We start from the raw sequence: 13,600 nt of genomic DNA on the forward strand, positions 1-13,600 counted from the left end.
CGATATTTTGTGCAAAGTGCACCTGCCTGTTCCCAATGCCCGAGAGGCTGGAGATGCCCTCTGGCTGGCATTCGGGGCGGGCCTGTGCGGGCCCCGGGGCACAACTTGAAACATCGTAAGCATTGAAGTCTGTCTGTGTGCTCCTGCATAGGGAGGCAGGAAAATGTGTGGAGAAAGGTTTGTTACATGGCGTTTCATTCAATTATTCAGGTGCAAAAAAAAATGTGCTCCAGAATTCGATATTGAAATAATTATATACGGCCCGCTTCCAACAGAGACTCTGAAGCCCCTTCAAAAGCACGCCTCTGAAAGTAGCCTTGGGCATTTGATTTAGGAGGTTGTGTCAAAGTCCTGGATGGAAACTTAGGGATTCTGTATTTTATTTTACCCAAGGAGTTGCAAGCGATAGGGGACAGATTGTGGGGAAAGGTACTGAACAAGAGTGCGAGTTCTTGGAAAACATACACGGAATGAGTTTTCCTTTGTATACCAAGAGGGTGCTGCTGATCCGTTTCTTGGTTTTTCCAGGAGGGAAAGGAGGGTTAGTTGGTGTACTGTCTCTACCCAGTGTCCCTAAGGAGCCTGGCCAGGATGAGGAAACCATTCTACAGCCTGTTACGGTTCCCTGAACTAAGAGTTTGGTACTATCTGTAGTCCTGGTGCAGGAAAATATGCCAGGAGGCTCAGCCTACTCATGGCAAGTGTATCGCTGTTATTTCTATTCTAGTTTGAAAAGAAGGTGGGGCAGGGAGCAGGGTATCTGGGCAAAGGTAAGTAAGGCCCTTGATGTTTATTCATTGACTGGATTCTTGTTGTCTGCTCTTGGTGCCAGGTAGCATTCTAAAGGCCTAGGGAGATGAGCAAACCAGGTTGACCTTATCTCTTTTTTCATGGCATTTACTTTTTTTTTTTTTTCTGGTGGTACTGGGGGTGGAACCCAGAGGCTTTCTACTTCCGGGCTATACTCCCAGACCTATTTTATATTTTATTTAGAAACAGGGTCTCACTAAGGTGCTGAGAGCCTCACTAAATAGCTGAGGCTGGCTTCGAACCTGTGCGATCCTCCTGTCTCAGCCTCCCAAGCGCTGGGATTACAAGCGTTCGCCACCACGCCCGGCTCATTTACATCTTAATAAACATGTATGTAAGGGACTGGGAGAGCCTGTGAAGAACATAAAATAGAGCACTGTTAAGTGGGATTGGATGAGCAAGAAGAGAAGGCTTCTGGGAGGAGGTCACATTTGACCAGACAAAACTAGCTGTCCAGATTTCAGAAGGAAAAGCATTCCAGGGGAAGGGGAATAGCTACTTCAAAGTCCCTGAGGCAGGGACAAGCTGACCTACTAGAGGAATAACAAGATGGTGAGGCTGGAGGGGAGCCATAAAAGGAGAGGGGAAGGAAATGGGGTTGGAAGTGGGTGGTGCTACATAAGGCAGAACCAGTAGGCTCTGAATGGAGCTTGGATTTGCATTCTGGTTGTAGAGGAAATTCACTGGAGGATCAAAAGCATATATTCTGTATTCCTCAATCAGGACTCATTTTTATAATAGGATAAAATCCATTAAGATCTTAATTGTCCTTAAGAGTTTCAAAAAATACCTGCAATCTCAGCACTTGGGAGGCTTAGATAAGAGGATCTCAGGTTTGAGGCCAGACTCAGCGATGTAACGAGGCTCTCTGAAACTGAGACTGTTTCAAATTTAAAAAAGTAAAATAGGGCTGGGGTTGTAGCTCAGAGGTAGAATGCCCCTGGGTTCCAATCCCAGTACCACCTACACACACACACACACACACACACACACACACACACACACGTCTTAAAGAAGGATTAATAGGAGACTACCCAGAGATACTGAACTGTCACAACCCTAAGGCTCTGACCAGCAGAGCCTAGGGAAGAAACACACGAACGCCGACTTGCTGATGAAGCTACTTCCTCTTTATTCCCCGCAGCAGTTTCCTTATATACCATACCAAGCCTGTTCCCAAAATATCCACCAATCCCATTCCACCCATGTCCATCCCATGCTCCCTAGAAGGTACCTCATAGGGGTACTGGCCTAACCACAAGGCATTACGTCACAGTCCATGCATGAGGCGCGTGATACTGACAACAGCACATGCGCCAGCCAAGACCACCATTCTTGGCAGTCAGCCCGGGCGCCATCTTGGGCTGACGTGCCACACCCTGGCTTCCCACAGCGAACAGACAGAATCCCGTGCTTACACTTACCAATGATGGTCCCAAGACTTATTGTCTACTTGACTCTGTGCGATGACTTACCCAGGTGTTCTGTGCCATCCAGGGTTTGAAGTGTGCTTGGCGCATCCCTCCGGAGAGAGAAAGAGGAGGGAAGGCCTGCTCTTTCCGGGTCCTGGGGGCCACATCCCCATCAGGAACCCCGAATGCCCGCCCCCGGTGTCGTCACCATGGAGATCTGACGTCTATGTGGCTCCTCTCAGTGAACCAGGTGACGTGTCTCTAAGAGAATTCACACCTTCATCACGACTTGATTAAATGTGAGGAATAGAAGGAATCTTCGGGGTGGACTTTGCCACTTCACCCATGGAACATACGGGGAATCTGGAAGCAGAGGGAGGTTATGGGGTTGTTTAAGGTCACACAGCATCAGTCCAGAACCGCTGCCTCTTGACTGCCAGCCCATAGCACACTTCATCGCCCCCGGCTTCTCTCCGTAGCACAGTTTACACGAGGGCCTCCTTCACCTTTGGGTCTCAACAGCCTCATCTCTGAAATGGGGTGATAACTCTCTGCCGTGGATTAACTGTCGAGTTGAGGACTGACAGGCAGGAAAGATAAAAAGTGTAGTTCGGAGAAGGTCAGAGAGCGCAGACAGTACTTGTTGTGGTTGTCACGGCAACCAGAGTGTTGGGAGACTTGGCTCACCCACATGTTGGCTTTCAGGTGTTAAGGAAAATGCAGAGACGCCACAGCAGCAACACAGACAGCATTCCACCTGAAAGGTAGGCATCCCTGGTTTTGTTCCACCTGAAGACTCTGGGCTTTGGGTGGTAAAGGGCAGCCCCAAACCGGATTGAAAGATACCTGCCTCTCGGAGTTAGTAGCAAAGAGTCACAAAGGAGATCCCACTGGAAACCTCTTTGCAACAGTGCATGAGAGTCCACCTTGTGTTTCTAAAACAAAATGCCTGAGGCAGCTAACTTTATAAAGAAAAAAGGTTTACTTAACTCACAGTTTTGGAAGCTGAGAGTCTGAGCAGCCTAGTGCGGGCTCAGCACCACTCCTTTGGCCTCATTACTTGAAGGCACGGATGGCTGTGATGGCTGTGTAGGGGAGCAGGTGATGACATCACAAAAGGTGGGGGGAAGAAAAAGACTAGGTTCCCACAACCCTCAAGGACTTAAGGACCTCCCACTAGGCCTCTTAAAAATCCACGGAACCTTCCAATACCACCACCACCCCAGAGACCAAGACTTTACATGCGGACTTTTGGGCAACACTCAGATAATACCCAAATCATAACACACGGCGGTGGCCTTATACTAAACACTCAACACACAATGGCCTGCTGTTGCTTCTGTGATAGCTCCCGCACCCTGTGCAGTGCATGCTGTCTGTGGGATCTTAATTTATAGAAATGCTGTAACAAAAATACCATAGACAGGGTAGCTTATATAACTCCGTGTAGTGGAAGATATAGGGCAAGGTGTCTCTCAATGGCCCTGTTTATAAGGGTGTGAATTCCCTTTATGAGGACCCCATCCGCATGACCTAATCATCTTTTAAAGACCCCGCACCTCCTAACACCGTCACGGTGGGGATTTAGGGTATCTACGTGTGCACCTGGGGGTGGGGGCCAAACACTGAGTCTGTAACACTGCACAAACTCTGGAGCGGACAGTGGTATTGGAAGAGGGTCACATTGCTCACCTTTCTTACTGTACCACCAGGCCACGTGCGGAAGCCCCAGTGTGGATCACAGAGAGAGGGGAGAGAGGAGGGATGCCGGCCACCGTCTTTACTGTGTTTCCCACAGAAAAGACTAAAGAGGGCAGGGCAGCGGCTTGGAATCGGCTGGTTCGAATAGTGTCAGTGGGCTCTGGGGTACAGAGACGGCCTCTAGTTGTTTGGCTACTAGCCCTGGATGATTTAGAGCAGAGGAAATATTGGCTGGAAATTAAAGAGGGGCCTGGGAAATGGGCCCTCGATTGCAGGGGAGATGGGAACAACGGTTGGCCACTCATTTGCTGTGATTAATGAATGCTAAATAGACAACTACAGGATAATAGTAACACAATAATAATATTTTTTAAAACCGTGCAGTTAAAACACTCATCAGGCCGGGCGTGGTGGCACACGCTTGTCATCCCCGCGCTTGGGAGGCAGAGACAGGAGGATCGCGCAGGTTCGAAGCCAGCCGCGTGCGCTGGCTTAGGAGACCCTGTTTCCAAATAAAAATGTAAAAATAGGTCTGGGAGTGTAGCCCGGAGGTAGAAGGGCTTCCAGGAACCCCAGTACCACCAAAAAAAAAAAAAAAAACCGAAAACACTCAGCAGCTGGCATTTCTGTTTAAGCCCAAGAAAGCTCATAGCATGGGCGTCTGTTCTCAGATTGTAAGTGTCTTCCAGTCCCAGAGCCTCCCTGCTTCTACACAGATCCAAGGAGCAGGCGGCCGAGCTGTTCCTCCTTCTCATCCATCACAGGTACCCTGTGACTCTGGGCTTGGCTTCAAAATCACAGAAAGTATCCACCAGCACTGGAACCAAGCTTGGTATCAAGCCCGTCTGTTCTGCAGGGAAGATTGCTGGCTATGAGTAGGATGACCCTAGGTTAAAATCCCAGCCAGCCACTTCCCACCTGCTATGGTTTGGGGTGAGGGTGTGCCTCCTGGAATCCATGCATCGGAAGTATCATCCCAAGGTCATATGTGGATGCTATTTGGAAGTAGGACCTCTGGGAGGTAATGATGAGTCATGAGGATGGGCCCCCTTGGTGGTATTAGTGGCCTTATAGGAAAAGGAAGAGGGGCCCAGGCCAGCATGCTTGCTTGGTCTCTCTGTGCAATTCCCTTTGCCATATTAAAATGCAGCAAGAAAGCCCTCACCCGATGCAGCACCCACCATGCTCTTGGACTCCCCGGCCTCCACCACTGTGATTCAAGTCAGTCTCTGTTCTTTCTAAATGATGGATTCTCGGGCATTTTGTTATAGCAACAGAAAACAGACGAAGACACCAACTCCAGGGACTTTGACAAGGGGCTTCGCCCCTGGTTTGCAGATGATAAAATCCAGAGTTGGGGTGAATGAAGGAACGGGTGGGGAAATGCATAAACGCAACCCCTGGCTTGTGATAAGCACACCTGTTGGGCGCTTCGACCCCTGAAGACGGCTCTGCCATCTACTCTCGAGCAAAACACGAGGGCTTGCAGAACAGAGACCGTGAAAGAAAAATAATGTCTACCGTGCATCCAGTGCTCATTCTGTGCCTCCTTCACATTAGCCTGATGAGGTCAGGACTGTCTTTATCCCCATTTCAGAGAGGGGAAGTCAGTTGCCTGAGGTCCCACAGCGAGGAGACACCACCATCCCGTCTGAGCAGATCCACCTCTCCCAGGCTGCCTTGGCGCTAGCCTTTAAGTGGTTAAGTTGGAAGTGAATTTTCTGTCCCCCCACCCCCACCCACTCCCTGCCCCAAGGAATATCCTTTCCCATGTAGGCTGAAATCCCGGCTGGATGCAGGAGGGGGCTCAGGGAAGAGAAGCCAGTTATAAATAGTGCTGGAGTCTCCCCTGGTCGGACTGGAGGTCCCCAGAGCCCTGTGAACTCGGAGTGGCAGGGAGCCCGGGGGAGCAGGGAGGGCGCCCCAGGGGGGCAGTGGAGCATCTCCAGGGGCTGGTGGACACTACCAGGACGTGGCTGAGCTCAGCTTCTTGAAGTGCAGAAAGAGCTCTTGGCCCCTTGAGGTTCATATCCATGGTGTCTGTTATTGTGAGCATTATTAATATTATGATAATTCCAGAGCGCAAGGGAGGAGGACACATGTTTCCCGGGGTTTCAGAGTTAGCAGGGAGAAGAGGGCCTGGTGGGAGAGAGGGAGATGGGAGCCATCCTCAAGTGGCACAGGGATGGTACACTCTCGGGCCTACTTCACGAAGCCAAAGAAACCAGCCCTGAGGCTTCTCCAGGCCAGTATGCCCCCCGTGTGGTCCAGACATTCTACGACACAAGAATAGGATTTCCGCGGGTGAAAAGAATTCTCTGAGTTGGACATGGTGGTACTGAAGTATAATCTTAGTTACTTAGAAGCTGAGGCAGGAGAATTGTAAGATGAAGGCCAGCCTGGGCAACTGAGCAAGACTCTGTCTCAAAAAAAGAAAATCCCGGCGCTTGGGAGGCTGAGACAGGAGGATGGCACAGGTTCAAAGCCAGCCTTGGCTACTTAGTGAGGCTCTCAGCAACTTAGTGAGACCCTGTTTCCAAATGAAGTATAAAATAGGTCTGGGAGTATAGACCGGAGGTAGAAAAGCCCCTGGGTTTCACCCCTAGTACCACACACACACCAAAAAAAAAAAAAAAAAAAAAGGGGGGGGGGGAGAGAAAACAAATTCTGCGGTCAAATAAGTTTCAGAAACAATGGAATTAAAGGCAGTTAGTTTAGCTGGTCATCGTGGAACACACCTATAATCCTAGTATTTGGGAGGTTAAGACAGGAGAATCGCAGGTTTGAGGCTAGCCTCAGCAATTTAATGAGACCCTATTTTAAAATAAAAAAATGAAAAGGGCTAAGGGTATAGTTCAGAGGTAGAATGTCCTTGGGTTCAATCCCTAGTATCATAAATACATTTAAAAGAAAAGAAAGTTATCTTTTTCAGTTACAAGCCTTCTCAGAGCCTTTAGTGATTGTACATTCATTCTTTCAAACAGCATTTATTAAGCACAGTCTATGCCAATAAGTCTTTGCGGCATGGTAGGAATACAGCAGGGAGCAAACACTCATGTCTTTGACCTCAGAGCATGGCACAACCTGAAGTTCTGCTTTGGGCACCAAATGCATGCTGGGGGCCTCAAGAACCTGCGGTGCTGAGATCTACCCCCAAAGATTTTTTTTTTTTATGCAGTTGGTCTGTAGTGGGACTGGGGCACCTTTGTTTTTTAAAAGCTCCACCCCCATATGATTATAATATACAACCAGGATTGGAGGCCATGGGTGTCCAGGGAAAGATAGTTCAATAAACTGGTGACAGTAAACAGCCCCACGGGGAGGTGAGGGTGCCGTGAGAACCGGGAGCAGGGTGGTCATTGGCAGAGGAATTGGGGCTGGAATCGATGGGCAAGCATGAGCAGCCTGGATGGGACAGGTGGGGCCATGGCTGAGGCAGAGGGCCCAAGGTGCCCAGTGAGCATGGAATCCGGGACCAGGTAGTCCAAGGGTGTCTGACCAGCTCATCCTCTAAGACTCAGTTTCTTTATCTGTAGAAGCGGAATGCTGTCAGTACCTGTCTGGGGTTTATCCAAGACTGTGAGTGTCATGTCAACATTCTCACTACTACCACCCAGAACAACTGACCACAAAATTTAGAGGAAGGAAGATTTATTTGCTCACGGTTTTCGGAGATTTTAGGGTTCAGTCCACTACAGGCCGGGTCTGCGGAGCTCTGGGTATATAGGGGCAGGAAGTAGAGAGGGAGGGAGAGAGCCAGGCTCTGCTCTCACATCACCGAGGCCGAGAGCAGCGAGCAAGCAAGGAGGAGAGGGACTTTGTATAATTCCCAGGCCACACCCCCAGGGACCCCTCCTCAGCAACCAAGCCCCACCTCCAACATTGCTGTCTTGCTTCTCTGAGGGCTGGAGGGACATCTAAATCCAAACCATCATGCCGGGCGTGGTGCGCACACTTGTAATCCCCGCACTTGAGAGGCGGAGACAGGAGGATCGCGCAGGTTCGAAGCCAGCCACGCGCGCTGGCTTAGGAGACCCTGTCTCCAAATAAAAATGTAAAAATAGGTCTGGGAGTGTAGCCCGGAGGTAGAAGGACTTCCAGGAACCCCAGTACCACCACACAAAAAATAAAGATAATAAAAATAAATCCAAACCATCACAGCAAGAAATGTAAACCAGTACTCGGGCTTTACTTGTGAGGCTGAGACAGGAGGATCGCGCAGGTTCAAAGCCAGCCTCAGCTACTTAGTGAGACCCTATTTCCAAATAAAATATAAAGTAGGTCTGAGAGTGTAGTCCAGAGGCAGAAGGCCCCTGGGTTTCATCTCAAAAAAAAAAAAAAAAAAAAGAATTTTTGACCCTCCTAAGAAGGATGTAACGGACTGAAATGTAAGCCTCAGCCAGGCATGGTGGCTTGCACCTGTAATTCCAGTAGTTGGGAGGCTGAGACGGGAGGATTGCAGATTCTCAGCAAACTAGTAGGACCCTGTTTAAAAATAAAATAGGGCTGCCGGGCGTGGTGGCGCACACTTGTAATCCCCGCGCTTGGGAGGCGGAGACAGGAGGATCGCGCAGGTTTGAAGCCAGCCGAGCACACTGGCTTAGGGAGACCCTGTTTCCAAATAAAAATATAAAATAAGTCTGGGAGTGTAGCCCAGAGGTAGAAGCGTTTCCAGGAACCCCAGTACCATCAATAAATAAATAAATAAATAAATAAGATAGGGCTGGAGGGGTCTCTCAGAGGTAGAATGCCTCTGGGTTCAATCTTCAGTGCCACAAAAATGCCTCCGTTTCTTTGTCTGTAAAGTGGGGATATTATTAATATTTATTTCCAGGGTCGAGGCAAGGATTTAATGAGTTGATCGATGTACCACATTCAGAAAAATGCCTGACATAGAATAAGTCCTCAGACTGTGCTGCCAGTACTATTTCTATTTCTCAGCTAGGACTGCCGGGCACACAGGGAGCCACGGCCTGGGCGGCTTCAAAGATGGAGATATCTTTCCTGACAATGCCGGAGGCTGGAAGGCCCGGGGCAGGCATGGTATCTGCGGGGCTGGTTTCCTCTGATGTCTCTGCTTGGCTTGTAGATGGTCACCTTCTCGCGGGTCCCCAGATGGTCTCCGGTGTGTGTCTGTGACCTGGTCTCTTCTCATTATGTGCCAGACATGCTGGATGAGGGCCCACCCTGATGACCTCATTTTAACTTAATGGGAAAACTTGATTGGGTCTCTGATGTTGATGTTTTGAGTCTTTTCTCCATCTTCTCCAACCCTCTTTTTTTTTTTTTTTCTTATAGTCCTGGGGATCGAGCCCAGAGTCATTCTACCTCCAAGCTACACCCCAGGCCCTTTTTTGGTTTTATTGTTGTTTTGAAATAGGATTTCGCTTAGTTGCTGAGAGTCTAAGTTGCTGAGGCTGGCCTCCAACCTGATCCTCCCACCTCAGCCTCAAAACTGGGATTACAGGTGTGTACCACCATGCCGGGCTTTATCCTTCTTTTAATAATGGCAGGAGGTTTCCATCATGGGGCTCCACCCTAATGACCTTCTGTGGACCTACTGAGCTCCCATAGGCCCTACCCACAAGTACAGGTACTATATAGTCAGATTAAGGATATACCTCAGCCTGTGCACGCTTGTAATCCCAGTACTTGGGAGGCTGAGGCAGGAGGATCAGAGGTTCGTGGCCAGCCTCAGCTGCTTAGTGAGGCCCTCCGCAATTTAGTGAGATCCTGTTCCAAAATAAATAATAAAAAATAGGTCTGGGGGTGTAGCTCAGAGGTACAATGCTTCTGGGCTTTATCCCCAATACCACGCAAAAGCAAAAACGAAAGGATACACCTCTGAGCACCTCCCTCAGGCACTGGACTGCCCCCTTGAGCTCAGGGGAACCGGCCAGATTCGAGCCAAGACACCTTGTCACGCAGAAACCGCAGCCAGCCGCTCAGCCCCGAGGCCAGTGTGGATGAAGGCGGCGTGTTCCAGAGCCTGAAGGCAGAGGCCGCCTCCCCGCCCGCGCTCTTCTCCGGCCTGGCCAGCAGCCACCCCGCCAGCCCCTTCCCTGCCAGCCTGGTGCTGGGGTCCGCGGCCGCCGGCGGCGGGGACGTCTTCATCCAGATGCCAGCGTCCCGGGAGGACGGAGGCGGCCGCGGTGGCGAGGGCGGCACCTACCCCCACCGCCAGCCCCAGCACCACTTCCACCACGGCGGCCACCGCGGGGGCTCCCTGCTGCAGCACGTGGGAGGCGACCACCGCGGGCACACGGAGGAAGGCGGCGACGAGCAGCCGGGGACGCCCGCCCCTGCGCTGTCCGAACTGAAGGCCGTCATCTGCTGGCTGCAGAAGGGGCTGCCCTTCATCCTGATCCTCCTGGCCAAAGTGTGCTTCCAGCACAAGCTCGGTGAGTCCCTGGGCACGTGGGTGTCGCAGCGCAGGGGTGGCTTCATGGGGAGCATGGGGAGGGCCGCTGCAGCTCGTGGGGTGGGGCGCTTCATCTGAAATGCCCCGGGAAGGCAGCAGAGGCTGTCCTTGGACACAGGGCTTCGGGGAGTGGGTCTTTGAGTCAGGAGAACTGAGGGAGGGGGGAACCAGGGATGGCCCACTTTCCAGCTCTGCTCCCCGTCCTGGGCTGGGTCCCATGAGCCTAAGAGGGTACCATGGACCCCTCTGTCCCACAGGCATCGCCGTGTGCATCGGGATGGCCAGCACCTTTGCCTACGCCAACTCCGCGCTTCGGGAGCAGGTGTCGCTGAGGGTAGGTCACCTAGTGGGCTGTCACGCGTGACCACAGTGGCGTGAAGCCACACAGGCTTCTGATCTTGCGTTCTGCACGTCAGACGTCTGTCCTGTGTCCCTACAGTTTCGATCCAGGTGTCCTCAGGGCCGTGCTCCCTCCGCAGGCATGGGGAGAGTCTCCGTCCCTGCCTTTCCTGGGGTCCCCTTCCTCCTGCAAGACAGCCGTGTGGCCTCTCCCTCTGACTGTCCTCTCTGCCTTCCTTGTGAGAGAGAGAGAGAGAGAGAGAGAGAATATGTGTGTGTTTGTGGTGTGTGTGTGTGTGTGTGTGTGTGTGTGTAACTGAGGATTGAACCCAGGGGTATTCTACTTCTGAGCTATACTCCCAGCCCTATTTATTTTTATTTTTTTATTTTGAAGCACCTGGGATCCTCCTGTCTCAGCCTCCCAAGTACTAGGATTGGAGGTGTGAGCCACTGCACCCGGCTTTCCTCGCCCACTTTAAGGCCCCTGGCCGTTACACTGGACCCATCTCAGGGCCAACTGGTCAGCAGCCTGGCGTCATCTGGACCTTAGTCCTCCATGTCCCTAGTGTAATTCCAGATCTCGGCGATGAAAGCGTAGACCTCTCTGAGAAGCTGTTCTGCCGCTGCCACCTCTGGGCAAGGCCCCAGACGTGCCGTCCTTCTCCCCTCCCCTCTACACATGCTGGCCTTTTTCTTTCAGCAGCAGCCCTGCACCCATACTGCCCACCCCAGCCCCATAGTTCCCTCCAAGCCACCCTTGTGGTTCAAGGCCACCCCCACCCCGTGCTGGTGGTGGGGGTGGGGGGTGCACGGCTTCACCAGCGTCATCACAGATGTCCAGCAGAGTGCAAACCCCTCGATGTCACCTTGCTGACTCATCCCAGCAACCTGGCAAGAAGGGGAAAAAATTGTTATTTCCCCCCAAGGAAACAGTGGCTCAGAGGCACTAAGCGCCTTTTCTGAAGTCACACAGCCGGGCAAGGAGGCATCAGGATTGAAAAACAAGTACTTGGGCCCAGAGCCTGTGCTCATTCCAGGTTCAAATCCCAGCTCCTCCGTCCACCTGCAGGCCCTGAGGTGGTGGCTCCGGGCGCGCTCAGGCTCAGGTTCCCCCTAGATGGTGCCTGACTTACAGTCGTCCGCTATGTTTTGACTTTCTAACTGACGTCGATCTGCTTTTATTAATAACTCGGTTCGGGTTTTGAATTTGGGTCTTCTCCTGAGTGGGATTTGTTGTGCTAGTCCTAGTCAGCTACCAGATCACAGGGGGAAATAGCCGACACCTAGTGTGCCGAGCCGCCGGGCAGGGACGGCGGGAAAGTGAGGTGTACACCGCCGTGTATTTCTGACTCAGTGGTGCAACTTAGGATGGGCTCGCGAGGACTTAACCCCTCGTGAGCTGAGGTTCACCGGTGTTCACGCCGATTCACGGACCTGTCGAGAGGACTAAATGGGATATTGCAGAGACGGTGTTCGGCACAGTGGCTGGTGCGTAGGAGACATTTAATGGAGTTATTTTGTAAAACCTGAACCGCAGGAAACTCCGACAGTCACCATCTCTGACCCTCCCCAGCGTCCTGCTCTCCACAGAACACATGGACGTTCGCACGGCCCGGAAGGCGCTCAGTGTCCACCTGCACAGGGACACGTCGACGCAGAGCCGGGCACAGCCAGAGGTTCCTCCTGACCCTGTCTCCTCTTCACACAGACCCCTTTCTGCTAGACATTAAAAGGGCGGACTGCGCGCCAGGCGTGGTGGCACACGCTTGTCATCCCCGCGCTTGGGAGGCGGAGACAGGAGGATCACGCTGGTTCGAAGCCAGACGTGCTGGCTTAAGAGACCCTGTTTCCAAATAAAAATATAAAAATAGGTCTGGGAGTGTAACCCGGAGGTAGAAGGGCTTCCAGGAACCCCAGTACCACAAAAAAAAAAAAAGGGCAGACTGAGCACATTCTGGGCCACGCGGACATCCACGATGCGCTTTGTGGGGAGCAGGGGGGATGACTCTCAGGATTTCCTGTGGCTTGGGAAGCACAGGTTCCATGACACCAGCGGGAGGCTGGGGGACTGGCTTCTTGTCAAATGCAGTAGCATTCCAGTGACACCTGACCTGAGTTTTAGGGGCTGAGGAGATGCCTGGATGCAGGGGCCAGCCTCCAGGGACCCGTGAGCGCCTCAAGGTCACAGGGAAGTCCTCCCTGTCTGTGCTTATTTTCTATGAGCGCAGATCTGCCCGGCCCTCAGCACACTTAGGAATGCTGGCCGCCCCCTCGGGTTCTGTCTGCTGGGGCCTCGCTCACGCCTTTCTTTGGTTTGCATTGAGGGAATTCAACCGGGATCTATTATTTATTGGGAAAAAGGGCTGCTGCGTGATTAATCACACTGATAAGAGAGTGCTGTTTGGAGGTGGTTTCTGCAGCCGTTAACCTTGACCGCTCCTGGAATAATAGGTGGATGGAGCCGCCAGTCCTCTGGAATTGCACAGTAACTGAGCATTTACCGAAACCACAGGGAAGGTTACACTGGGAAAGTTATGACCTCATCCTATTCCAGCAAGGCACCCGCCGGCCAGGAAAAGACCGGCGTTTGAGAATCCACAGCAGAGGGGCCTGCACATCTCTCGGGGCACGGGCACAGGAGAATGGCCTGTCGGCACCTCCTCTGGACATCTCCTAGCAACGCGCTCAGGCCCAGAAGCTTCTGGGAAAGGGCATCTGAGAAGGCGGGCCAGTTTTTCTTCCTAGGGACTAGAAAGGAACAGGACTAGAGAAAGGAGACCCCCGTATGGACTGGGAAAGGCTTTCACAGACGTGTGTGCCAGTATGGATATTTTTCTTTCTTTCATTTTTGGTACAGGGGATTGAACCCAGAGGATTTTTACCTCCAAGCTACACACCTTGCAGTATTTTATTTTGA

General features: G+C 51.9%; 1 protein-coding gene across 1 annotated transcript in view; it reads left to right on the forward strand.

Moving 5' to 3' along the window:
• Positions 1–2,448: 2,448 nt before the first annotated feature.
• The window catches only part of RNFT2 (ring finger protein, transmembrane 2), a gene marked incomplete at both ends in the record, with an annotated part of 79,469 nt that continues 68,317 nt past the window's right edge, over positions 2,449–13,600 (forward strand). Inside the window, 4 exons of the mRNA XM_080717438.1 lie at positions 2,449–2,472; positions 2,928–2,986; positions 9,852–10,324; positions 10,602–10,678. Coding sequence (XP_080573564.1) covers positions 2,449–2,472; positions 2,928–2,986; positions 9,852–10,324; positions 10,602–10,678 — 633 coding nt within the window. The remainder of the gene's footprint in view (positions 2,473–2,927; positions 2,987–9,851; positions 10,325–10,601; positions 10,679–13,600) is intronic.

The sequence above is a fragment of the Muscardinus avellanarius genome (assembly GCF_963383645.1).
Source record: "Muscardinus avellanarius genome assembly, chromosome: 21".
NCBI lineage: Eukaryota > Metazoa > Chordata > Mammalia > Rodentia > Gliridae > Muscardinus > Muscardinus avellanarius.